The sequence below is a fragment of the Felis catus genome, chromosome F2 (genome assembly GCF_018350175.1).
Source record: "Felis catus isolate Fca126 chromosome F2, F.catus_Fca126_mat1.0, whole genome shotgun sequence".
NCBI classification, from domain to species: Eukaryota; Metazoa; Chordata; class Mammalia; order Carnivora; family Felidae; genus Felis; species Felis catus.
In genome coordinates this window covers 42,851,494-42,877,411 of record NC_058385.1, presented here as the reverse complement: position 1 = coordinate 42,877,411, position 25,918 = coordinate 42,851,494, and the positions used below count along the sequence as shown (strand labels likewise).

At 43.7% G+C, this 25,918-nt stretch overlaps 1 protein-coding gene and 1 long non-coding RNA gene across 3 annotated transcripts in view; one reads left to right on the top strand and one right to left on the bottom strand.

Annotated features, from left to right (window-relative positions):
• PTDSS1 (phosphatidylserine synthase 1) overlaps positions 1–25,792 on the bottom strand; it is a 64,642-nt gene extending 38,850 nt beyond the window's left edge. Inside the window, exons 1-3 of one of the 2 annotated variants that reach the window (XM_023248648.2) lie at positions 25,484–25,792; positions 14,467–14,558; positions 2,948–2,992 (exon numbers count right to left, since the gene is read on the bottom strand). In XM_023248648.2, the coding sequence (XP_023104416.1) occupies positions 2,948–2,992; positions 14,467–14,558; positions 25,484–25,662 (316 nt within the window). In that variant the 5' untranslated portion in view covers positions 25,663–25,792. The remainder of the gene's footprint in view (positions 1–2,947; positions 2,993–14,466; positions 14,559–25,483) is intronic. The other variant, XM_023248647.2, reaches the window with a different exon arrangement.
• Positions 3,889–8,417, top strand: LOC109496105. Its single transcript, XR_002151943.3, has 2 exons — positions 3,889–4,470; positions 8,181–8,417. It is a non-coding gene; the product is annotated as an uncharacterized LOC109496105 (long non-coding RNA).
• Positions 25,793–25,918: the final 126 nt, after the last annotated feature.

The following is a 25,918-nucleotide window of genomic DNA, read 5'->3' as shown; positions in this document are numbered from 1 at the left end:
CCAAAGCAGACAGTGAAATTGTGACGTAGCGTCTGGAGATCCTCACTACAATCCAGTATTCCCTTTGATGAGTGAGTCTGATACACAGTCTTAATTCAGGCTGAGAGGCTCGGTAATATTCTCAGAAAATGATGCTCAGGTTGAGTCTTGAAGGACCAAGGACAGGCAATATTCAGGCAGAGAAAAGGCATCCAGGCAGGCCCACGGAAGGAGAACCATTCAGGGGCCAGCCTGTAGCTGGGGTGCTGGCAAACACGAGAGAGCAAGGCGGCACTGAAGTGAGGGGGCTTGGGGGATGCGGCAAGGATTTCAGATTCTACCTTCAGTGAAACTAGGAACACATGACAGGTTTTACATGGGGGCAAGAAGTTGATCTGGGTAACGTTTTACAAGGTGGCCTCTGGCTGCTGTGTGCAGAGTGCGTGGAGGTGGGCAAGGCTCGGTGTGGACAGCCCAGCCAAGGGGCAACATCAGTAGAGACAAGTGGGACGTGCCAAGAGGTGGCCCGTGGCCACACATCCACAGTTTAGACCCCATGTGGGCCCTTCTGGGGTTCCCGTCACATCATATCATAACTGGTACCCTAATAACCGCCCCATATTACAATAACCTACTTTTAAAACAGCAAGAGCCTTTTAGAAAGATCTGAAAAACCCCACCAGTGGCTTTATCACTTCTTTCTCCTGAACCTGTTGGAACTGAAACATTTGTGTAGGACACCCAGACACGGTGATACAAACGACCTTGGATCATATGAACTTGGCTCAGCGCTAATCTCCAATGAGCTGTTCCAGAGGAGACAGTGTCCAGGGCTGGAATGAAGTACCCTGGAACATCTACTCACCAGGTCCTCCGACAGGGCCTCTCTCAACCCTCAGGGAGTTCAGGGGACTTGAGCAGAGCATGGCTGACCTGGTTGCACATCCCAGGGCCCCAGGGGCACACCCGTTAGGCATGTTAGTATGAGGATCTCCTCAGGTTTATCACCAGCTGTTTTTAAAATTGTTCACCTCAAATGCCCCCCACTATACCCTTTTGTAATAATCCTTTCAAAACAATTATTCTAAGACAGAAAAAAACCATCTGGGTAGAGCAGGGCTTCTTAAACTGGAATTCATGGTTGAGCTTCAAGGTCCATGAAGCCCCAGATGTAATATATGTGTGTGTGTGTGTGTGTGTGTGTGTGTGTGTGTGTGTGTGCGCGCGCGCGCGCACGCACACACACGCTGGGAAGGGTCTATAGTCCTCATCAGATTATCAAAGGGCTCCATGATCCCAAAAAGATCTCAGGTAAGAATTATACTGCTAATTACCTATAATGGATCATTTGAAGTAGAAAAAATTCAAATGTAACCAGCCAGCTGAAAACTTATAATTTCAAACAGCAATATTAAGCTCATGAGATGTAAATATGATGCAACCAGAATAATCTATTTAAAAATGTAAATGGGGGCACCTGGGTGGCTCAGTCGGTTAAGCGTCTGACTTGGGCTCAGGCCATGATCTCACAGTTCGTGGGTTCGAGCCCCGCATCGGGCTGTGCTGACAGCTTAGAGCCTGGAGCCTGTTTTGGATTCTGTCTCCCTCTCTCTCTGCCCCTCCCCTGCTTGCATTCTGTCTGTCTGTCTCTCCCTCTCTCTCTCTCAAAAATAAATAAACGTTTTTTAATGTAAATGGTCACTTTTCTGCAAAAACTCCTCCTAGAACTTCCCACTGCCCTTCCTATCTGCACTGTTTACTGGCCCACGAGCCCTGCAGGATTCCATCCATGCCCAGCTCTGGCCTCTTACTGCAGCCCTAGGGTCTGCTCTGCTCCGGCCACAGTGCCCTGGAACACACCATACTTTTTCTGGCTGGGGACCATTTCAGTAGCCCTTCCCTTGGCCGGGCTTCCCCTGACCTCAATCCTTGCATGCTAGATCCTTCTTGGCATTCAGGTTTCCACTAAGCATCCTTCCTTCAAAGCCTCCTTGCACATTCAAGTGAAACCAGCCACTGAGTCATCGTCACCTCACATGGTTTTAATTAACTTCCTAACACTTAGTGGCATCTGATATTTTTTGGTTGTTGATTTGTTTAATAGTTTGTGACAGCTGTCCTCCCTCCTTGTGACAGGAAGGGCCGCTCCTGAGGGGAGTCCCCTGTCTGTGTGGCCCTCCCCTTCAGCCTCAGGACCACAGCATCCCTGCCACACAGAATAAACACCTACTGTGGTTATGAATAACGCCCCGCTCCACACACAGACTTACTTATGATGTCTGAAAGTTCAAAGAAAAATAGGTGACCTTGAGCAAAATATCCATTTTTAGGGTCCTTTTTGTAACACTACATTTTCTGAGCCTAAAATAATTTATTTGATGTCTTATTTAGGCAGGACGAAGCCAACAGCCAACATTTGAAAGACGTGTTTTAAGTCCATTTAGGGGATCTATTTGTGGACTAGAAATCAAGTAAAAATAAGACACCGAATATTTACAGATGTTTATCACTAATCCTCATTTCAAATCAGGACTCTCTGTCTAGAACTTCTCCCTCTCTAGGATCTTTCCCGTTTTCAGTACCTCCTGGCTGCTGACAGGACAAATGGGCTCACAGCACACACCGGAGCTTGTACCAGCCAAGAGCAACGTAAAGGTGCATAAAGAAAAACAAGCCGCATCCCCTTACGTCAGACCTGTGCACAGTAAGACACGACAGCATGCGCGGGGGGGGGGGGGGGGGGGGGGGGGCAGGGCGAGGAGATCTGAGACAGTTCACACGTATGAGAATCTGAAATTACCACCGGCACGTCTGCTTCATGGCAAGGAATTTTCATAAAAATTTATATTAAGAACACTAAAAAGTAAAAGGTCATAAAGTTCTAGCAGTAAGTAAAACTGCTATAATGATACACAGAAAAAGGATTTTAAGTAGGATATATCTCTAAATCTACCAATTGGTAACTCACCGAAAACCATTCGCCACAAGGCTGGATGAGGTCGAGTAAATGGACCTGTAGATGGAAAAACATTGGGTTAGAGCGAACTGGTTTTAAACAAAAACTAAAAGCAAAGTGGTCTCTACAGAGATTAAAAAAAAAAAAGGCTCTCTACTGTTAATTTTTTTTTCCACATAAATACTTTTAGGTTGAAGTCTAGGTTGAAATGTTTTTATTCGCATTGTAGCAACTGTCACTACAACTGTTAACAGGTACCAGTCTCCACAACAGAGGTTTCTGTTTTTAAAGCTTTGTCTTTAGAACTCAGACCATAATTTCCCACGGAAACAACGTTACCACAGTGAGCAGGTTACCAGGATGCCCTGTAAGGGTTTGGAGAATACTACAGTTTCACAAGCGAAATCTCCTGCGTGCCCGTGTGTGTAGCCTGACACAGGGCAGGGGGTAGGTTCTGAAAATTAAACAGGAGAAACACTGCTTTGAAAACAAGTGAGGTGGGGTTTGAAATGGAAAACAAATCCTTGGAGCACTGGAACACACTAGTGCAGTGGCTTCTGATCATGAGCCATGGTAACAAAATACTTTGGACACGGCAACCCAGTGCAGACACACAGATGCAACTCTGGCACCACGAAAACAAGTTTTACAGGATGAAACTTACTCTTACTATAAGTGACACACCAATACTTTCTCTTCTACTTTATTCCTTCAATAAAAAGAAAAAAGAAAAAAGAAAAGAAAAGAAAAGAAAAGAAAAGAAAAGAAAAGAAAAGAAAAGAAAAGAAAAAGAGAAGCAAGCAAGTTGGGCCTTGATCCACTAAACTGAGTTACCATCCACTGAAAGGTTACATAGTTCGCAAATGCTGAAAACACTGCTCTCATGGGCACCTGACCTACTTGGGGCTGCCCACCCCGTTGGAACGGCCTTCCTACAGACTCTGGGCGCACTTCCAGTGTTATGAATCCCACATCTCCCAGGGAGATGCCAGAACTCGCTGCCTTGCCCTCTTCATAACTGGGGCTTAGTTTTTCAGTTGCCCCTGAGCCAGACTTGATCTCAGGAGCTGGTGATACAGATGTTAAGTATGCTGAGCTCTCTCCCCAACCTGTCCCTCTGCCGGGGCTGGCATGGACACTCATGATGGTGGCAAATCACTGCAGGGTGCACACTGGGGTTTCCTCATGAGACCAGCTCTGGGTGATGTGCCAGTTTCTAGGAGCTTAGCCTGGGACCCAGCCTCCTAGCCCTCCCAGGAATCCTCCAGCCAACATCCTAGAAGTCTTTTTAATCAGCAGTCGGCTTCTGTTGCTGGCAACCTGGAATCCTGTCTGAAGGGAACATGACATTGTAATTTTTATTCTGGAACTCATCCTGAATTATCCACCTCATTTTTAAAAGATGGCTTCGAAACATATTGTAACTGCTTTCTTTTGATGGATCAAGTTCATGTTAGGAAAAGCAGTGAGTTACAAGGATCCCCTACCATCCACATCTAGTCAGTTCTGGAGCTTACACAGTGGGAGCTCAGAAGGTGAGTTAGGTTCGTGCGGGACCCTTCTTTATCCAGAAATATGATGTCTGAGTTTCAGATGGCAAGTAGTGAGGGCTCAGAGTGAGGGATTTAAATAAGATGTCTCAAAATCTGATCCATTTCTGAGTTCTTATAGCAAAGGCTCAGATAGCAAGGAACACCTGCATTCTTTTTAATTGACCACTTTCTTCTCAGAAAGGCACAGTGAGGCACAGAAACCAGGATCCGTTTCCAGGTAACTTAACATGGTTACCCTTCTTCAAGTCACTGGAAAACTGATGGCTAAAATGGTCATCATTTAAGTAATTTTCTCTTCCAAATTCTCTTCTTCACTGCTGTTAGGTGACAGCTCAACTTGTCACCATGAATGACTTTTGTATTATGGTGGCTGTCTGCTTTGCAAGTATTACTTCATCCAAACCACTGAATTAACCTTTTAGACATAACATGGGATCCCAGCTTTCTCCACAGTTTCCTCTTGCAAGGTGAAAGTCAAAAATGGTATGATTATTTGGCTTGCAAACAGAATTCCATGCCCAATCAACACTCAAAATCATAAAAGAAGGGTTACTCTCAAGAGCATTCATAATAGTACTTTGCTGAGCACATAATGGGGAGCAGTTTGGAGGGTAAGAGACCCCCCACCCCACACCGCCATTGTCTCTCAGTTGTCCCCTCAGTTGACAACTGGCTGATGAGAGTGTATGGTCACTCCCACTTTACAGATGAGGACACTGAGGCATGGGCACTTTCCCAAGGTCACACCGCTCACAGGACTCCACTTTTGGCCTGAGAGCACTTCTGTGCTTTCTGATCAGCTCTGTCAGGCTGGGCCAGCTGAAGAGGACAGAGTGGGGGTGGTGAGTGGGGGGCATTTAAGGTTTGAAGCAGGACTGTCTCAAGGCCAGGAGAGTGAGGGGAGAGAAGCAAGCTAGTGAGTGGTGTTTGGAGGTGCTGCTACGTGGAACTGATAAGCAAGGTCAGGAAACACAAGGTCAGGAAGGACAAGGGACAGGATGGGGAACTGATGTAAGTTCCCTCATAAGTCCATCCAAGGTCATCTTCAGCCCATGATCACTTGAAGAGTAGTCTTCTGAAAACAGAACTTGGCCCTCTCTTACCTCACTCTATGCAGTGTGTCCAGGGTAAATAAGAGGAGGGGGTGGTGGAGGAATTTGGGGTTGACGGGGCTTTGCAGCTCTCCTTAACCCAACCGGGACCTGCTCCGGCTCCAGGGTATTTCTCTCCACCAGTCTGTGATTCCTGTGACAGGCACATGTTGTTCCAGAATCAGGATGAGAATTTTCATCTTACTTCAGTTGGTTGGTGTTGTTGTTGTTTTGGGGTTTTTTTGTTTTTTTTTTTTTAAGTCTTGTCTTGACTCCTCCCTATTGAATCTTTCCCCATTTTCTCCAGATTTCCCACTTACACATTGTAATATCACATCACAATATTTCTGGAAAAAAATGCTAATTTTTAAAATGGCCTTTCAGTTTTGCGAATCGAAATGCACTGAAGGGATCGGAGAAAGGCTTAAGAAATCTGGTGTGGTAGATTTCAGAAAAGATGTTGCTCTGCCCTGAACCAAGTAGGTGGGGAGTAGTGGTATCTTTTGCCTCCAAAAGGTGAGATGTGGCCCTGGAAAGTAAGGTGACACCTTCAGCAGCTAACTGCAAAACCAAATCCAGGCTTTATTTCAATGATCAAATCTGCCCACTTCTTTCGGAGAAGACACTTTCAATATTTTGATGTCATATTTTAAGAAGTACACTAGGAACATTACTAAGATTACCAACTTTATCATCAAGGATGTTAATATTGCTGAAAACATTATTTTGCTTTTTTAAAAATGGAGGATGAGGCTAGTGTCTTTCTATATTTTATTATAAACCCTGACACTTATGCTCACCAGATTACTCACATTTGGCTAATCCAGTCAGGTCACCTTTAAAGCCATGCTTCTCACAGTGTTCATCTGCCCAGACATGTTAACACTGCCTACAGCCTTCCCGCAACGTTCACTTTATCTCTATCTTCTTTCCCCACAGACTGTTTTCTCAGTGGGCATGTACAGGCAGGGTCCCCCGTGTTCCTCCGCATGGTCAAGAAGTTAGGGGCGCTCCATATCCTGGTGTGTGTATCTGTCTATACTTCACTTCTGATTTGACAAAAGCTGCCTGCAAGGGTTACTCTTCTTGATTATGTGGGAGAAACGGGGAAGGCCCGGCCGGGTCGCGAGGGAAAAAGAAGTGCTGTTTTGTTTTGGACTGTGTTCTTACGGGGTGCATTTAAACATGGCATGGTTGCTTCTCTTTTATCAGTCCCTCCATCTAGAACATGTGAATTTTCAATCAGATATTAGGAGTGAGTTTGATTTCAAAAGAAACAGAAATCAAATGTCTTTGTCATGAGAAGAGCTAGCATTTAAAAGATCCGACCTCAAAAATTAGAAAATTAGAGGGCCGCCCGGGTGGCTCAGTAGGTTGAGCGTCCGAATTCGGCTCAGGTCATGATCTCACGGTTCGTGAGTTCGGGCCCCGCATCGGGTTCCGTGCTGACAGCTCAGAGCCTGGAGCCTGCTTCCGATTCTGGGTCTCCCTCTCCCTCTGCCCTTCAGACACGTGCTCTGTCTCTCTCTGCCTCTCAAAAATAAAGAAAACTAATAAAAAAAATTTAAAAAAAAAGAAATTAGAAAATTAGAAATCAGAAAATCACACACAAAAAAAAAAAAAAAAGAAAAGAAAAGAAGATCACAGTTTGACTTGCCAGCAGCCTGTTAGTCCCAGGGAAAAACTAGGTTTAAGGGACCGAACCTCAGGGAAGAATAATTCCTTTAATCAAATTCAGGAGCTGCCTCTCTCCAAAATCTGTACATCTGTGTCCTTGGGCCTCTTCAACCACATCTTCTCTTCATTACCACTGTTTTTCAGCTTTAATGAGGTATAACTGACAAGGAGTATTACTTGAAAAGTTTAAATTCCTCTAAGAAAAACCCAGAAAAGGTGAATAAAATTATCTTTAAGCAAATTTCAAACCTAAGCATTTTTTAAAGCAGGAGTAGTGGAGCAGGGAACAGAATGGTGGGAGGAGGGGGGAGAAGACTAGGCTTTTGTTTTAAATTTAGGGGACAGGGAGCCTTCTGGATCCCCTTCAAACCTCAAGGAGATGTGGTTAACACCATCTTAGCTCAGAGAAGTCGAATGAGGCCAAAGGACAGACAAAAGGATAAACTCGGGAAAATCAAGACATACTAGTATTTCACTCTTCTCAAAATACCTTAAAGAAGTGCTGAATGGCATTCCTCTTGCAGACAAGGAATGGGGAAGACAGGGCTGATTCTGTGAGCTTTCTTCCCAGCAGACTCATGACTTAATCCCACATTTACCTGCTGAGAGGCCCCTGTGGGCCAGGAGCTGTGGGTGAGGATAAGGCTTGCGCAGTTTGGGGAGGGTGGCGGTGGGGGTGCAAGGGGGAGAAACAGTTCAAGGAAGCCGTCAGACACTGGAAAAGTACCCCTGAAGGTCACCTGTTGAAAGAAACCTCACAGCCAAACAGGTTTCTAGATTTCACTGCACTGACAGAGTGATACAGTTATAATCACGCTCTAATGATACAGGGGTGGAGTTAAAAGCTCACTTCTACCTGAGTGTCAGTTGCTATAATGAGATGAAAGCAGCATTCAAGAAACTTTTTTTTTTTTTTTTTTTAAGGGAACTGAAAGAGAACAAGAGAGAAGATGGCAGGAAAGCAGCAGCATGAAGTCAATATCAGATCCTCCTTCCCTGGCCTCGCCTCAGGGTCTTTCCCTCCACATCTGTTCCCAGGCCTGAAGGAAGGAACTCGAGAACCCACCCCAGCCACTCACCCTGTTGACGCCAAGTGAAACTCTGTTTTGAGTGTCCACACCTCTCCCAGATAACTCAGTGGTAAAGTCTAAGCCGATGGAAGTAATCCTGTTTCCCTTTTATTCCTTTGGTCACTGAAGATCTATCAGTGCCTACTCCTTTGGACAATACGAATTCCTGTCCTGAGGTCTGCTTGGGGAAGAGGCACAGGGCTCAATTCTAGTCAAAGAGAAGTGAGGACTAGTGTGCTGGAGAGTTTCTAGAAAAGGTTTCTTTACTCTTAAAAAGATCTACAGGTGGGGCGCCTGGGTGGCTCAGTCAGTTAAGCGTCCGACTTCAGCTCAGGTCATGATCTCACGGTCCGTGAGTTCGAGCCCCACGTCGGGCTCTGTGCTGACAGCTCAGAGCCTGGAGCCTGCTTCAGATTCTGTGTCTCCCTCTCTCTCTGACCCTCCCCCGTTCATGCTCTGTCTCTCTCTGTCTCAAAAATAAATAAACATTAAAAAAAATTAAAAAAAAAAAAAAAGATCTACAGAAGAGGTGCCCTCCTCTTCCTTTGGATGTTGACCGTGACCATATGTTCAGCACTCAACAGCTATCTCAGGATCATTAGCACAGCAGAGAGCAGCACCAACATGACGACAAGGGAGCAGAAGAAGGCAGAGAGCCTGGGTCTTCACATGCCGCCGAGCAGCTGAATTAGTCAACCCTGGAACCACTCTACCTCACAACTTCCAGTAAACATTCTCTTTATTCTTCAAGCTATTTTGAAATGGGCTTCCTATTACTTGGTGGCCCAAAGCATCCTGTTATAGAACTCCATGGAGAAAGTCAAGGGCTTTCTTTCTTACTGAGACTCTACAAAAAGAATCACGGGGCCCCACTTCCAAGGAGCTGCCTGATGCTACCACACAGGTAGTACAGATGGACTCACATAAATGAGACATATGGATAGCATCAAACTCAGGCCTGCAGTCAAACATGCAGGGCAGCCTCTGCTAGGTCAAGGAGAAATGCATCTGAAGTTGCCAAAACAGAGTCATTCTGGGAATGCCATCCACTGCAGGCACTGCCCCAAAACTGCCTTTCAAGGAGAAGGCTAACGTTGGGCTCTGTTTCTCCCATTCATTTTCATTACTTAATCTAACAATTCGTGCCAAGGGGGAGGAGAATGGAAAATAAGGTGACTGGACTGGAGCAAGAGGGGGCGTGTGCACTCAGCTCAGGAAGCGGTCACCCAGCATCGAGGCTCCCAGGAAGGCCTGAGGTCCAAGTGACCACATAGCCCAGACCACCCTTTCCCAATGGCCTTGTAGTTCCCCCACCATCAACACCAGCACCCCCTAAAGCCAGCCCGCACTTGTTGTTGTTCAACAACAACGTTCTTCAATGTGGAAAACTTCTAGTTTCACTAATCTTTTGTAAAGTGTGGATAAGTGGATCTTTAGAAAACAAGGCAGACACGTGTTTGCTATGCACACAGGGCTTCAAGAGAATCCCTCTAAAAACATGCTACACTAGCGTCCTAATCCTTCTTACATAGAAGATTAAACTGCCATTGCCCCTTTCTGTATCCATCTAAAACCTTCTCTTTTGGCATGCTCTGCCTACATGTTCTGCAGGCACACACAGACATGGAAGGGGAAGGATAAGGCAGGAAGTGATGAGAAAAAGAAAAAGAAGGAAGGTTCCGATTGATCTGCTAACTCCGGCTGGTCACAGATGACATCTGGGCAACACAGGAACGTGGACACCACCACCAACCAACTTCCGCAGGATCCAAAGCCACTGCGTACAGACCAACTAAGACCCTAAGACCGACTAAGTACAGACCAATTAATACCATAAGACCCTTTTACCTGGGCAAAAGAAAAGCTAGACACTAACAGAGAGGAACAGAAGAAAAAGAAGACAAAACCACATAGGAAGACAGAGATAAAAACACATGCCAGTGGATCTAATAGGGAGAAATGACAAGGACAACAGAGACTAAAGGAAAACACAGGAGCCAAGGCCCTACCAGCAAGCTGAAATCAAATGGCTGGGTGACCTTTCATGGATGAACACGTTTCAGCTTTCACAGCTGTAAACTGAGCAGGCTGAATGAGATGAGCCTTACGGGTCCTCCCCACAAAGTCCACAAGCCAGGATAAGAAAAGCATAAAACAAACTTCACTTTTATCTTCCCAGAAGGAAAACAATAGCACAGTCCCACAGTGAGAATGAGTAGGTGGACTCTGAAGATTAGAGGACTTCATTAGGAACAGAAGAAAAAAAGAGCAGAAATCATATAAAATGTTCCTTGCAATAGACTTAATCCCCCAGTCAGTCCTCAGGGCCTTTGGTACCTGAAGAAAACCATCTGCTAATGAAGCCCCAAATTCAGCTCTTGCTGAAGCCTCGTTGAAGGGATGGCTATAAAATCATGGTTATTGAGAGACTAATCTTTGAGAATCCTCAGACTTCTAAAATGACACTGGACTCAGAAAAAGTAAGTGTAAAAGAAAAAAAAAACAAAAAACACAAAGGCAGAAAAGAAACCGTCAAGGCGATGAAGAAGTTACTGTTGAGAACTAAGCAACAATTAGCACCCAGCCAAGAAAAGCTGAAGACTTGAAGAACAGACCTGACACCTTTGATCAGTTCTCTGAGCACCTATCATGCCTTGACTGATATTAAAAAAGTAGGATAGGGAAAGACTAGATAAGAAAGAAATAAGAACAAAGGGTACACAGCAATAATGGTCATGGCACTGACTAATGACGCAGAAGTAAGCAGTGGGCCCTCACGGGACAGGAGAGGTAGAATGGCTAAGGGGAGGAATGGCAGTCACCCCACCTGAACTGTCACCTATATACCCTCCTTTGGGGCTCACCATCTCCCTGCTTTGGGCTGTGTTCTCATGTCACCTTTGCACGAAAAGGCCAGGTTTCAGAGCTCAAGGAGGCCAACCACAGACTTAGGTGGTTCATGTATGTAAAATGCTTCATGTTGCAAGTGATCACTTAGCTATCCTACAACACAGGACCCCTGAAAGAGGGGATGGGTTGCATAATGTCCAAGCTCTCCTCTAAACCAAAAATTCTGAGGTTTTGTGTGTTTGAAGAGGAAGGGAAAAGAAAGTTGGCAAATAGCCAAAACGCTGTTTGACAACGGGGACTTTTCCCAGCCAATGTCATGGACATCTTATTGTCGTACTCCAATAATTGTGCATTACCAGAACTCGCAATCATCATGGAAAGGCCAAACTATGTCCGTCATATCTGCATAGGGTGTGCAGGTGTTACAGACTCTCGGCAAAATGCATTATGTTATAATCCTAACCCCTAAAGTGAAGATTTCTGTTGGACTCTTGTACTCTTGGGACTCTTGGACCCTATAGGACCAGACCATAGAGCTACTTGGCTGTGAACATTTGCTATTTTTTAAGACACAGGAAGAAGACCTCAAAGGTAATTGGGAGATTATCTGGGCTGTCACTTCCACCACAGGCCTCAGAGTGCATGGGCCACTGGGTGGGGGGTGCCAGGGGCAGGGGGAAGGGAAGCTCCACCTTGGTTTCTAAAGGCAAGATAAACACCCAGCAGACCCATGGGGGCAGGCTAGACCCCTTGCTGGGCAGAGCTATGGAAACAGACTATTATTACCCCAGTAGGTCTGGAAGGCAGAGCACTGATCCAAAAAGGATTGATGATGATGATGCTTCTTCTTCTTCTTCTTCTTCTTCTTCTTCTTCTTCTTCTTCTTCTTCTTCTTCTCCTTCTCCTCCTCCCCCTCCTCCCCCCCCTCCTCCTCCTTCTTCTTCTTCTTCTTCTTTTTTTTTTTAAGAAAACTCTACTCCCAACATGGGACTAGAACTCACAACACCAAGATCAAGAGTCACACGCTCCACCAACCTGAACCAGTCAGGTGCTCCCAGGATTGATGATTCTAGAGCTTTAAAATCTCACAGAGTTTGCCTTCCTGATTTTGAACTTGCTTGGGACTTGTCACCCTTCCTTCCTTCCTATTTCTCCCTTTTGGAAGAAAAGAGCTTGTCCCACTGCTATATTTTGTAAGCATGTGCTTGGTCTCACAGGTTTACAGCTGGAGGGGAATTCTGCCACAAGATGAATCTTGTGTTGTTTAAGCCATCCAGTCTAGGGCATTCTGTTATAGCAGCCTGCACTGACTGAGACAGCAGGCTTTCATATCTTGAAAGATTTCCACTAAAAATAAAATTTAATCTAGAAGCGTGAGTGGTTGGAGAGTTAAACTCAGCTGTCAAATAACTTAGTTATCTAAAACAACTCATTCTCTTAAGAATTCAGTCATGGTTTTACTGGTTGGATTATGTTATCAGCAAAAACCACGTAGTGTTACGTAAGATTAAGCAAACATACAGAACTAAACACTATTGCCACGATCTTGAAAAGACTGAAGGCCTTGCCATGTGTGATACTGTGATTTATAAGAAATATATATTTGGTCTTTGTGTCCTTTTCTGGCACAGATCTCCTAATACCATTGGTATCTTCTAAGTGATGAGGGTAATGAATGTTTTTTGCTGTGTTAATGAGAACTCAAAAGCACCTAAAGATGGGGCTGGTTGCCAGTAGAGCCAACCATGTGATTAGAGGGTTGGAACTTTCAGTCCCACCCCCAGACCTCCAGGGAAGGGTGAGAGGCTAGAGATTGAGTTGGATCCCCAATGGCCAATGATTGGATCAATTATGCCTATGTAAATTAGGCCTCCATAAAAATCCAAAAGGATGGGGTCTGGGGAGCTTCTGGGTTGGTGAACACTTTTCTGATGCCAGAAAAGTGGCACACGGAGAGAGGGCATGGAAGCTCCTTGCCCCTTCCCCCATGTCTTATCCTATGCATCTCTTTATTTGGCTGTTGATAAATATCCTTTGTAATAAACTGGTACTGTAATCTAGAGAGTAAACTTATTTGTTGAATCCTGTGAGCCACTCTAGCAAATTAATTGAACCCAAGGAGGGGTCATGGGAACCTCTGATTTACAACCATTCAGTCAGAAGCACAGGTGACACTCTGGACTCGCAATTGGCATCTGACATGGGGACAGTCTTAAGCTTGAGCCCTTAACCTGTGGGATCTGATGCTAACTCTGGGTAGACAGTGTCAGAACTGAGTTGAACTGTAGGGCAACCAGCTGGTGTCTGAAAATTGCTTACTGATGGGGGAACACCTCCCCCCGCCCCAGGCCTGCTACTATCCCCCAACACACATATTTTGGAATTGGCATTTGAACGTAATTACCATGGTACATTTCCAAGCAGCAATGAGTAACATTCACAATGAGCTTCTTATATTATACATTACATCTAGTGAAGAGACAGGAGGATAGAGAAGAAACACACCCTAAAGTATGATGTTTGAGTACGGCCCATGGAGCATAATTCATAGGTAAGACTGAACAATTTCAAAATATCTAAAGTGTAAAAGAAATAGGCTACAAAAAGGAAGCATTTATAAATGGTTACAGAAAGTAAGTAAGCATATTCCAGGGAGAAGGTACAAAAGAGAAATAAGAAAAAGTAAAGCAAGAGACAATTCAGAGGAAAGGGATGAATCCTGAGTATGGCAGATTTTTTTTTTTTTAACAGACTTTGCCTCACTCTATAATCATGATGGGAGATAAAATTCACTGTAATAATGGTCTTTTTTTTTTTATTCCGATGATGAAAATTCATATCTCAAATGCATGATCAGCAAAGTTTACTGTGATAAAAAGATCATCTGGAACAACACGTTATTTAAGTAATACTCATCACAGCACCGACCCTGTCATTAGCAAAAAGGACTAAATAATAATTGTGTATTTTTATGACTCAGCTGATACAGCAAAAATAGCAACAAGAACAACAGCGGACACTTATTAAGAGCTTACGATTGGTCAGTCACTACTCAGAGAATATAACATGTATTAGTTTATTTAACCCTTCCAACAGTACCTACCTGTTATTTCCAACGTACAAAAGAGAAACTCAAGCACGGTGAAAATGCTAGGGGACTTCCCCAGGACCACTTGTAGCAAACCACCACAGATTAAGTTTTTACTCCACTTTCCAGTTTCACCTTTTAGGTGGCATGCATCTCAAAAACACCAAAAGGATACCATGCACAGGAGAAATACGTCACTTACCATTGGGAAAAGCTAACACACTGATGATAAGAAAGAAGAAAACAACAGAAAGGATACCCCTCCAGATGTTGTCTTCTGGGACAGAGTCATCCCTGAAAGCAGAAAAGAAAACACTGAGTATTCATTTTCAGATCTAAACAGACGACATGATTGGGATTGTTAACTTCATTTTGCTGAGCAAAGTCATTACAAATACTACTTATCATTCACTATCAATTCCTAAAATAATACCATCTTATAATAAAGTCCAGCTCTTACAAAAAATGCCATTGGCAACCTTGCACACCAACATACATTCTCTTCAGACAAACATTTGAGAATCACTGTTCTTTTTTTTTTTTTTTTTTAATGCCCAGGATGTCAAAAGGTAAATGCTTTTTGATTTCAAGAATCACTAAAGATGACCTTTATGATATAGACTGCAAAGAAATCTTTTAGAAGTCAGAAAGAAAGCACAATATTATAAAGAAGAAAACATAATGCAATGAGATTAGGTATCAATTCTTAAAAATAGGCAGTTGACTACCTACGGGATGAACAAAAAGGGCGAAAATGTTGGGCAATAAGAAAACACCAGAAAATAATACTTATTAAAAGAAAAATCATTAAAAACAGAATATAAGACTTAAAGTCAGACCAGAAACAAAAGAACTATGAAGAAAGGGAATGAGTTTCTTCCCTCTGCGCTTGGTCATTTCTAATCTATTGCTGTGTTTATCTCCTCCATAACCCTAGTAACTGAAATGATTCCACTTGTTGGTTGATATGTTGTCTGTCTTCAATATAGAAAGTAAACTCGTGAAAGCAGGGGATTATTCTCTCATTGTATCCTCAAAGGCTGGCACATGGTAAACCTTTAATAGATATTTGTGGACTGATTATTTATTAGGAAGAAAATCTATTGTATAAAACCAAGTAAAATTCCCTTTGGGAAATCTGATGGCAGAAAAAAATTAAGGTTCTCACTGTTTGCATTTAAAAAAAAAAAAAAAGGAGGGGCGCCTGGGTGGCTCAGTTGGTTAAGCGTCCGACTTCGGCTCAGGTCATGATCTCACGGTCTGTGAGTTCGAGCCCTGCGTCAGGCTCTGTGCTAACAGCTCAGAGCCTGGAGCCTGTTTCAGATTCTGTGTCTCCCTCTCCCTCTGCCCCTCCCCTGTTCACGCTCTGTCTCTCTCTGTCTCAAAAATAAATAAACGTTAAAAAAAAAATTAAAAAAAAAAAAAGGAGAGTCTAGTAACATATTTGGGGTTCAAGAGAAACCAACAAAGAGGGAAAACAGAAATATAAGACAGCAAGATTTTGTGAATTGTTGATCATTATTAAGAAGCTTGAGAGAGGAAAGTCCAGGGTTTCAGTTTAAAAGGATGCAGGATGAGTAGACAGAGAATAAGAAAACAGAACAGAAGGAGATACTTAGACATAATAAGACTACGAGCAATAAATTTAAAACTGATTTTTGAAGGCTGAGTTTATCAGTGGAAGGACTGCAGTGAAAGAGTTTTCAAAAGACAAAGATTAAACATTACTGAAAAAAGAAGATAAAAACTTTATAAGAAAATCAAGTTAACATACAAAAAAAAAATCTAGAGCATCGGGATACATGAGAGGTATAGAATAAAACAATAATGAATTACTATGAACTTCTGTTCAGGCACCCAATTAAGTGATTTCCAGATTCATGAGAGGACTGAACATAAGGCTCTGAGGTAAGAGATCATACAGATTCCATTTCTTAAACCATCATCTGGCCAAACAGCACTCATGTTAATGTTGGACAAACAATGCTTAACTGTTAACTTCACAGATCTGCTTATAAAACCAAACTACACAATCAGACAGATTTTCTCTTGCAGCAAGGCGCAATCTTATTTTAAAGGACACCCTAACAATTTAACATCTGCCCAGAAGTTATGAGGATGGCCTTAAAAAATGCTAGCCCAATTATTACTAGGGTATTTGCAATGCCTTTTGGCCTAGGCAGGGAAGCCCCATATCCAATTTCCAGGAACACCAGCTTGTCCTGAAGAATGAATACATACAGGGGTTGGGGGGGACACAATGTTTTCATTCAGACCAACATCACACTACTGATATTGGCAACAATAACGACCATAATAACAGCTCCTGTTTATCAAGTATTTATTGTGTGCCAGGCACTGAACAGGCAGTTTCTAAACATTATTGCTAATTGTCACCCCCCCCTCTGCAAAATGGAGTACTATCAACCATATTTTACAAATGTCGTAACAAAGGCTCAGAAAGGTTATGTAATTTTAATTTGCCCAAGGCTACACAGATAAGAAGATACAGAGTTTGCATTTGAAACCAGGTCTTTTAGACTCTGAAGACAATGCCAAATTGCCTCCTAAAAAAATTATCTGTCATCCTAAATCAATCTGATTCATGTTAGATGTACCGGGATGGTAGAAGAGAGTTTGACAGGACATAACGTTTGTAAGTTCCAGATAAAATAAAAGCAAGGCTGAAATAAATAACTGTTGCTTGGGAAAAGGTGAATTGTAACTCATACTTTATACCAAAATATACTCTGGACATTCATAGAATAAAAAAACGAAAAACAAACAAGAATGGAAAAAAGTTCTGGAAGAAACAATGGGCAAATTAAAAAATCAAAACCAAAACACAACCATCTCAGAGCAGGGAAGACCCTTCTAAAATATGACACAACCCAGAAATCATAAAGGAAAAAAACCGGTCAATCTGCACAACAAAGAATCAACAAAGGAAAAATGATAAACTTCGGACTTCTATCAAGGCAAAGAGTTAACTTCCCTAATACACAAAGCACTCCTCCCCAAATCAATTAACAGAAAGAACAACAAATGGACATAGAAAAACAAATAGAAAAATGGGCAAAGGATATGAAGAGACAGTTCAGAGCGAGAAATCCAGTGGCTCTCAGGCAAGTGAAAAGATGCTGAGTCTCACTCATGGTTAAGAGGTGGACAAACTAAAACAACCCCCAAGAGACCGGTCTCTATGAACCTATGAACAAAGGTAAAAATTGAATGACTGAGTTGGAGAGGATAAACAGGAAGTCTCTCTCACATTGCCAGTAGTAGTATAGATCGAAACCACTTTAAAGTAGGGCAATTTGGCAACATATTAACTTTATAAATGCATATACCCTGTGACTCAGCAACTCCATGAATGAGAATTTATCCCACAGCTATACCTTCATTTATGCAAAAATGACATATGTACAAGGTTGTTCACTGTGGCATTATTTGCATTAGCAAAAGAATGGAAACAAGCTAAATAAGTGTCCACTGAAAGGGAACTGATAAAATCAATTATGGTCCCATCTCATAACGAAATACTGGGCAACCAAAAAAAGACTGAAGAAGCTTCCTGTAAGTTAACTACTACAGAATAAGAGACATCATGAGATAAATAAAGCAAGTTGTAGAACAGTGAGTTTAGGAAGCAAATATTCTCTGTTCAAAAAAGGGGGCACGTGTATGTGCATGTAACTTGCAACTTGTACAGATAGCTGCAGGTCTCAGAAATCTACCCAAAAAATGGCAACACTGTTTCCTCCAAGAAGAAAAAAGGAGGGAGGTAGACTTTTCTCCACATACTCTGGTTAATGGATTTCAGGCAATGTGTATCCATTATTCTTTACCAAAAAAAAGGTAATTAAAATTTTACCTAAACAAACGGCTACAGCAAACCAGAAAATCAGTCTCTATTTGAAATTACTTGCTAGTCTGAATGCTTGAAAATATACATCAACATGAAATTCATAAAAACTTAAGATCAGTAATAACTAAGGATATAAAACCAGGGTGCCCATCTGTCTCACTAGGTTAAGAGTCTGACTTGGTTTCAGCTCAGGTCATGATCTCATGGTTGGTGAGTTCAAGCCCAGCATCAGGCTCTGCGCTGACAGTACAGAGCCTGCTTGGGATTCTCTTTCTCTGCTCCTCCTGCGCGCGCACTCTCTCTCTCTCTCTCTCTCAGTCTCTCTCGAAGTAAATAAATAAACACTTATAAAATGAAACTGCAATTTTGTAAATTTTGAGCAGCTATATTAGGAAGGATCAAAGGGATGGCTTAGTTGTTTCAGGAGGAAAAAAAAGAGGCTGATTAAATCTGAAAAAAGTAGCAGTGGGGTCTGAAAGTTGGCAGTCTTATATCTAATGAGGGGGAAAAAAGCATAGCAAAGATAGACAGCAGGGTTGTTAGATAAACTGAAAATGTACAGTACAGGAAGATCAGAATTCTGTGACCAATGATTGGAGCGTAAGCAGGTGATCTTCAGAAGGAATGTGAGCCCCATCTGAGCTCAGCCTCACAAGCAGCTTCTGGAGAGTGGAGAGGGTGTTCCCACCACACCTAGAACAGCCCCTTACAAGAGGTGGGTGCACAGAACTGAATGCATGAATGAAGGCATTGCCCAGCACCCCCAACCCCTGCCCCGTCAACTCTCCCTGCCCTGACAACCTTGACCACAGCCCTGACTTCTTCCCAAGGTCTACTGCAGCCATCAATGACAAATGTCTCAATCTCTGGTGCTCTGAACTTTCCAAAGAACTTCCTCAGCTGGCATTTTCTTTTAACTGCTTCACAGTTTTGTGGGGAAGTATTATCTTTACTCGAAGGATGAAGAAGATAAAGCTCTTTCTTTATCTTGCCCACAGTTACACACAAATAAGAGAGTGGAAGTAGGAGCCAGGGCTTCTGGAATGCTGGCTCTAGGTCAAGATTGCTACATTTACCAAAATGATACAAACAGACAAGCTGGGGAGGGGGGACAAAGTCCTTTTCTCTCTGCCAAATTTAGGAGGTGCTCCAGAATTGGGGGGGGGGGTAGCCCCAACCACATACAGTAAAACTACTGAATGGGCAGATTATAATAAAATTGTAATTTAAGCGCCGTGGGCACAGGTCCCATCTCATTCCTCTGAGGTACCTCCCATGCCCAGCACAATGCTTTAGCACACGGCAGGCATTCTCAATATGGTGGATGCCAGAATGAAAGAGACGCTATGGCTGAGTGGGCCCAGCGACTCAAGTCACGAAGGAGTGAAGCACAGCCTGAGGCCACAGAGTCCACTAACAGTGACTTTACTGTCCCAGTGCTGAAGGGCCAAATATTCAAACACCTCAACTCCTTCTGCAGAATGCTGTTTCTACCCAGAGAGGAGAGAATGTCCTAAAAGCAGGAAAGGTTCAAGACAAGCCCTGAACTTAAAAAAAGTTTGCACTCAGAAAAGTTTTGGACTCAGATTGTGTCAGTTTAATGTCTGACCATAGGCAGTGGGCGAGGAAGACTTCAGGAAAGCGAAACAAACTCCACGTACTCACAGACCATCTAGACGAGGCTTCCTCCCCGGGGCGGGGCAGACAGGAACCCTTTATCATGACTCCTAAGGCTGCTAAGTGGGTTGTCCTCCCTCCCCACATCTTCTCCTTCCCTTCCCTCTAATAGGAGTCCTTGAAATTGAGACACACAGGTAGGGTCATGTTTATAAGGTTGGTCACTGTTAAGGATCCTCTCTCCCGATGGAGAACTTAGTCCTCGGTTACATGGTGGATCGAGATTAACTAGCTTTGGTATTACCTTTAAAGACTATATTCATTTCATTTTACAGTAAGTTTCAGTCCTTGTCAAGAATTATAACTTAGATAACAACTAAAGGAGAAGAGTGATTTTTAAGTTCTTATTGGATAAATGACTTCTTGCATTTTTATTCATTTAGCATTTTCCGGGTGTGTATCTTGGGGTGATTAAGATATTTGGGCTCAAGAAACTGATGCAGTTAACAACTATTACAACACCAATAAGAGACACACAATAATAAAAGGTATTTGGAAGTATATAAACATGTCTTCCCTGTGCTTCCTGAAACAATCAAGAAAGGTGCTCAGGAAGGAGCTCAGGGGGCCATGGGCAGGCAGGAGGTGCCGGGAGGCGCTCTCCCCTGGGAAAGAGCTGCCAGCCTGGCACTGGCTGTGGGGCTGGTGAGCCATCCGGGCCTGCCGTGTGCCCTGTGTGCAGGTGTTGTAGGGGAGGCAAGGCTGGAGAGGCAGGGATACTTCGTGGTGGAAGGCCTGAGTCCAGCCAGCATTTCCTACAGGTGAGGGGGACGTAGTGACAGACAGTAAGCAGGGGACAGATCGGGTCTCCCCTTTGTCTTAGAAGGTCATGAAGGCAGCAGTGTAGAGGCTGAGTGGGAGGGATTTGGAGTAAAGGTCTGGGAGCATACTATCCCGAAGGATAAGAGGATTGCCGAGCCACGGCCTGGGCCTGGGAGGGAACACAGCTCTGAAAGGCGTGAAGACCCTGTGAGACCTGGTGAAGATAAACTAGGTGTACTCCAGGTGAGCGGAGACCTGGACTACTGAATTGTTGAACTGAATTAAACAGGATGCCAGGGCCAAAGGCTCAGGAAGCAGTCTTGGCTGACTGGACAATGTCTGGTTTCTGAATTCAGGGAGGCTGAAAACCTGCTAACTTCACCCAGAGAAATCTGAGGCTACAGGGATTATATCACAAGACTAACTGTATTATACTTGGTAACAGAATTACAGCTCAAATGCTAAACACCACATAGCAATCCCTAGGCATGGAATCTCTCTGAGGTAAGGCAGCATCAAAACCAAATGAACATCTGGAGTCACCCAGGAACCTATTTCCTACAGAAGACCCCAAAGAAATATAGGATACATCTTCCCCTCCAAGGACCTTGTAATCTTATTGGGGACCTAAAACACTAGACATAAATATAAGGAAGGATATAGAAGATGCTTACTTAAATCCATCACAAAATAAAATCCAAATAGGAAGTGGAAAAGAGAAATATTAAGATCACTGTTAAGTGAACCTCTTCAGAGGGCACCACCCAACAGTGGTTGGTGACCTCAGGATTGGTTGAACCCCAGCACACAGCCCCGTGGACCATCACTTCATAGAGATGGTGTCAGGGAACAAGGACATCCAGGCCTTCCGTTAATGAGAGAGAAAGAACATGATGTACATAAAGGAAACAGAACCAAGACAACTGAGTCAGCAGTATCAGGAGATGTTTTCTAATGGGATTTATATGGCCTAAAAGGGAAAGAACAGGGAAGGCTGGCAGATATCCATGAGGGAAGCTGACAAAGAAGGCAGAACTATAGTTCTTCCAAATCCACCGAAGGGAAATAAGGTAAAAACCATTATTAACAAGCAAATAAGAATAAATAAATCAAACGTCTGTCCACTTCCCTGCCCTCACCTGCGTCCTCAGCCTCCTATCAAGGAGAAAGCTAGCACAGACGGACAGCGAAGCGCTTAGGTACAGCAAGCTATAGGAGGGCAATCTCCTCTGCGTAAGGGACGACCGGCATGGTTGTCGGACGAGCGCTCCTGGACAGGTGGATGCCACTGTTTCATTGCCAAGTGCCTCTTAAGGAGGGGGTGGGCTGCTACGAACGTGCTAGTAGACTTGGGTGTTTTCAAATCTAACGTTTGAGTTTTTGAACCTAAAGCCATTCACTATTTCCAAGTTCGCCAATCTCTGAAAGCAGAGCAAATATGAGGCACCTTAGCAATTATACTCTGAGCTCAAGGCAAAGGTTCTCCTGACCCCATTGTGGCTGAACAAACTTCCAAAATACGTGCCAAAGCATTTATCTTATAAAAATACTTATCCTAAAATGTGGCAAAATGAGGTTAGGGAGAATGATTCACTGGTACCCGACTTCATTTTTAACGAAAGTGAAAGAGACAGGAGATTTAAACGCTACGATTTAAGAGTTGACCTAGTTGCTATTTAACAAAAGAACTACTTGACAAATCCAACCCTGTCTCCGACTTCTGTGCATGGTATCTAATTCTTCACGACCCTAAATTCTTGCTGTGTCTCTACAGCATGTGACGTGATCCAGTACTGTTTCTCACCGACTGCTGCTATGGCACCCTGAAAGTATTCTAGATCACTAGTCTTTGAAAAACAAACGCTAAGGCATATTTTGAAAGTTTTACTGAAAGAATTGCAGTGAACAGTCATCCAACTAAAATCCTGTTGTAAAGTAAGTACAAGGTACTGGAGACAATCATTACAAAAGAGCACAGAATGAATAATTTTCATTTAGGTCATTACTTTCAATCTTTATGGAGAAAGAGCGATCACTGTAAGGTCCCACTTTAAAGGATCACAAATCATACAAAAAATGAATAAGAGATAATAAGTACCAACTACATTAATGGTGCTTATGATTTTATATAAGGTGAAACTGGTTATTAATGAGTTCTTCAATATACGACTTCTCTTTATGAAATTATTCAAAGAAATAAAATGATGAGGATTTTTGGAAAAGACCATAGCCTGAGGTTTAGATTATGCCTTCTCCATTACTTTTGACAAGCTGTCGAAATTCATATTCTCTGCTGCAATTTATCGACTGCTTTGGCAGAATATGCTGTAAAGGGGAAGTTACAGAAGACTACGACTTTCTGTATTAGAAAAAAGGAAGAGAGATCTATTCTTAGGGGGCCTAGAGTAACATTAAAGATAAAAGGTGGAAACAAACTGCTCATTCTTGCTTCTCATTTAGAATAAAATACCGTAACTACTTTTCTTATTTCCAAAGAAACTCCCACACTAATTACATCATTGCCAATCCACACAGGAGATGAGTTAAACCAAAGCTAATACTAAACAGGCATGTATGTTATCCAAGCAAAGCAACGTCCACTATTCCAATGCCTTCATCCCTTTTGTCAATAACAGAGCATACTTCATCCTCATTCAATGAGAAATATAATCTAGAAGGCATTAGCATACAATGAAATGATGTAATAGTAATAGATAATGTTTACTAAGCACTTACTATTTGTCATGAACTGAGCTAAACACAGATTACCTAAAAAAATGAATTAAACCCTCATGCTAGACAATCCTATGGAGTACTATTAGATATTTTCATTTTACATATAAATAAGTAAACTATGGCTTAGCAAAACTAAGTGGCCACATTACTATTAAGTGGTAAATCAGATGACATGACGAATGAAGTATTTGAAGGGAACCATAATTAGGGACAAGAATGAGTATTCTCCAAGGCTAGAAATAAGTTCTTGGTTGGATACTCTGGAAATATCTGGTCTTAACACACTGCATAGCATTAGCAGAAGACTTTACAATAATAGTAACTGTATCCCTCAAACATTAAGAGTAATCATTAAGAGTAATTATTGTTATGTATTCCTTATTGCTTTAGGTAGATTTATGCAAATAGATGAACACAAAATAGGAATGAAGAGTCAACTGGATTCTGGAGGTAAGAAACAAGTGTGATGTGGAAGAATATTATTAGTTTTATGAAAATGTGAAAAATTTCAGTGATTCTTAATGGAGGCACCACTGACACTTAACATGTGTGCATGTGTGTTTATCTTGTATGTGTACATGCACACACATGCATTTATATAGGGGACAATTCATTCTTTGCTGTACAGTGCTGTCCCATGCGTCATAACACATCTAGCATCCTTAATCCCCACCCACAAAACACCAGAAGTTCCAATGCTTGTGACCACTCAATATACCTCTGCACATTGTCTGCTGACATTAATTGCGCATCGTGTAGAAGATACTCTTAAGTGCATTCACACATATTCACTTAATACTCATTAACCTGTATGAGGTAAGTAACATATTTTATCCCCATTTTACAAATGTGGATCGGAGAAAGGTTAAGTAACTCAACTAAGGACACACAGACACTTCTGAAGCCAACAATCTGGCTCCAAAACTACACACCCCTGGGTTGATCTTTTAAAACATAGCAGCATGATAGGCATGCCTTTCCTTTCTTTAAAGAGGTTCATTCAGAAAATACAAGTCCTTGTAAGTAGGACCCACAGTGCGCATGTCATTACGAACAAGGGATAGAATGGTTCCCTTGCTTGGGGGTGAGGGGCCATATGTTCAGTTGAGGGACAGTTATATGATGTAGGTATCAAGAGTTGGGCTGGGTAGTTCCTATGCACAAGTATATATTAGAAGAGCTTTGACCGCATGGGTGTGTGTGTGTGTGTTTAGGGAGAAAGGAGAGTTGTGCTATAGTGAGGTTTATGTGTTTTACGTATCACTTCCACAGTATTTACTATGCACCAGACACTGCTACAATTGCTCGACGATATCTCATTTCAGCATATGTGTTAGATGATGAACCATGCAGAGTGTGCACTGTGTGATACTCAGTGGGCTGGTGTTTGTATAGCAATGTGCACAAGAGGTGACAGGTACTGGCTGCGCTGGAAGGGGAAAGGTCAGCTTTGATAAGTGTCTACATCATTCGTGTTGTGGTATATAGATAGTCCTGTTTCAGGCTGGGGGAAGGGTTATGCTAGATGGTCTGTGTGCCACACTTACAGGAGGTGCTGCATGGGAAAGGCTGTGTAGTGCAACTCACATGTGCATTTTGTGCACGGCCCGTAGTGCTGAAAACTGGAGGCGATCCAAGGGAAGGGATCCAGGTTGTGCCCTGGGCCCGTGTATGGTATGTGGAGACGCTGTGGACCGGTGTGCTTTCAGCCATGTAGCGGTATGTGCTGAAAGTGGTGCATAGGAGATGATTCATGCGGTGTGCTGGGTAGGGACGGGGGCTGGAGAGGAAGGGGCCGTGTCGTGATGTGTGCGGGGAGGATGCTCGGTGCGATAGGAGAGATGGGGATCGCTCTAGGTGACTCGCCGAGTACGCCTGATATGGCCCAAAGCGCTGTACAGGAGGAGGTGGTATAGGGTGGGGGGTGAGGGTGGGGGTTGGAGGGTAGGGCCAACGCCAGTCCAGAGGAGCTGTAGGGCAGAACTAGCTGCGTGTGCAGTGAGACACCGGGCCGGTGGAGGAACTGACGGGTGGAGGGTCTGCGAGGGTGTACGTGGAACAGCCAGCCGGATTCCTCACGCAGAGCTACACTGGCCCATGCTCCTCACCACCGCCTCCCGCCGGCCCCTTCCCTTCGCCCAAGGGCGCTCCCTCCGCGCGGTTCGGCCCGCCTCACCGGGTGAAGGCGAAGTACATGAGGCTGACGATGGTGAAGCTGAGCAGGGTGATGGTGTGAGGCCGGTAGAAGAAGTCGATGGTGATGTCCTCCACTTGCTGCTCGTTGATCATCCGGAAATGCATCTTGTAGTTCACATCATCTTTGCTCAGGGTCCGGCTCCCCACGCAGGACGCCATGGCCCGCCTCCCCGTCCTGCGGCGGCGGCGGCGGCCCCGGCCCGTGAAGGCTGGGACCCGGGAGGTGACGAGCCGCAGCGAGCGGGCAGCCGGACGGCGGGGCCGAGTCTGGCGCGGAGCACAAGCTGGGAGCCGAGGGAAGGACAGGCGCGGGAGGGCGGGGTCGAGGCGCCGCCAACGCGGACTCGGGCGGGGGGCGGCGCCGGCCGTGCCCGCGCTGGCGTTCCAGCAGAAGCATCTCTACGGACTCGTGGTA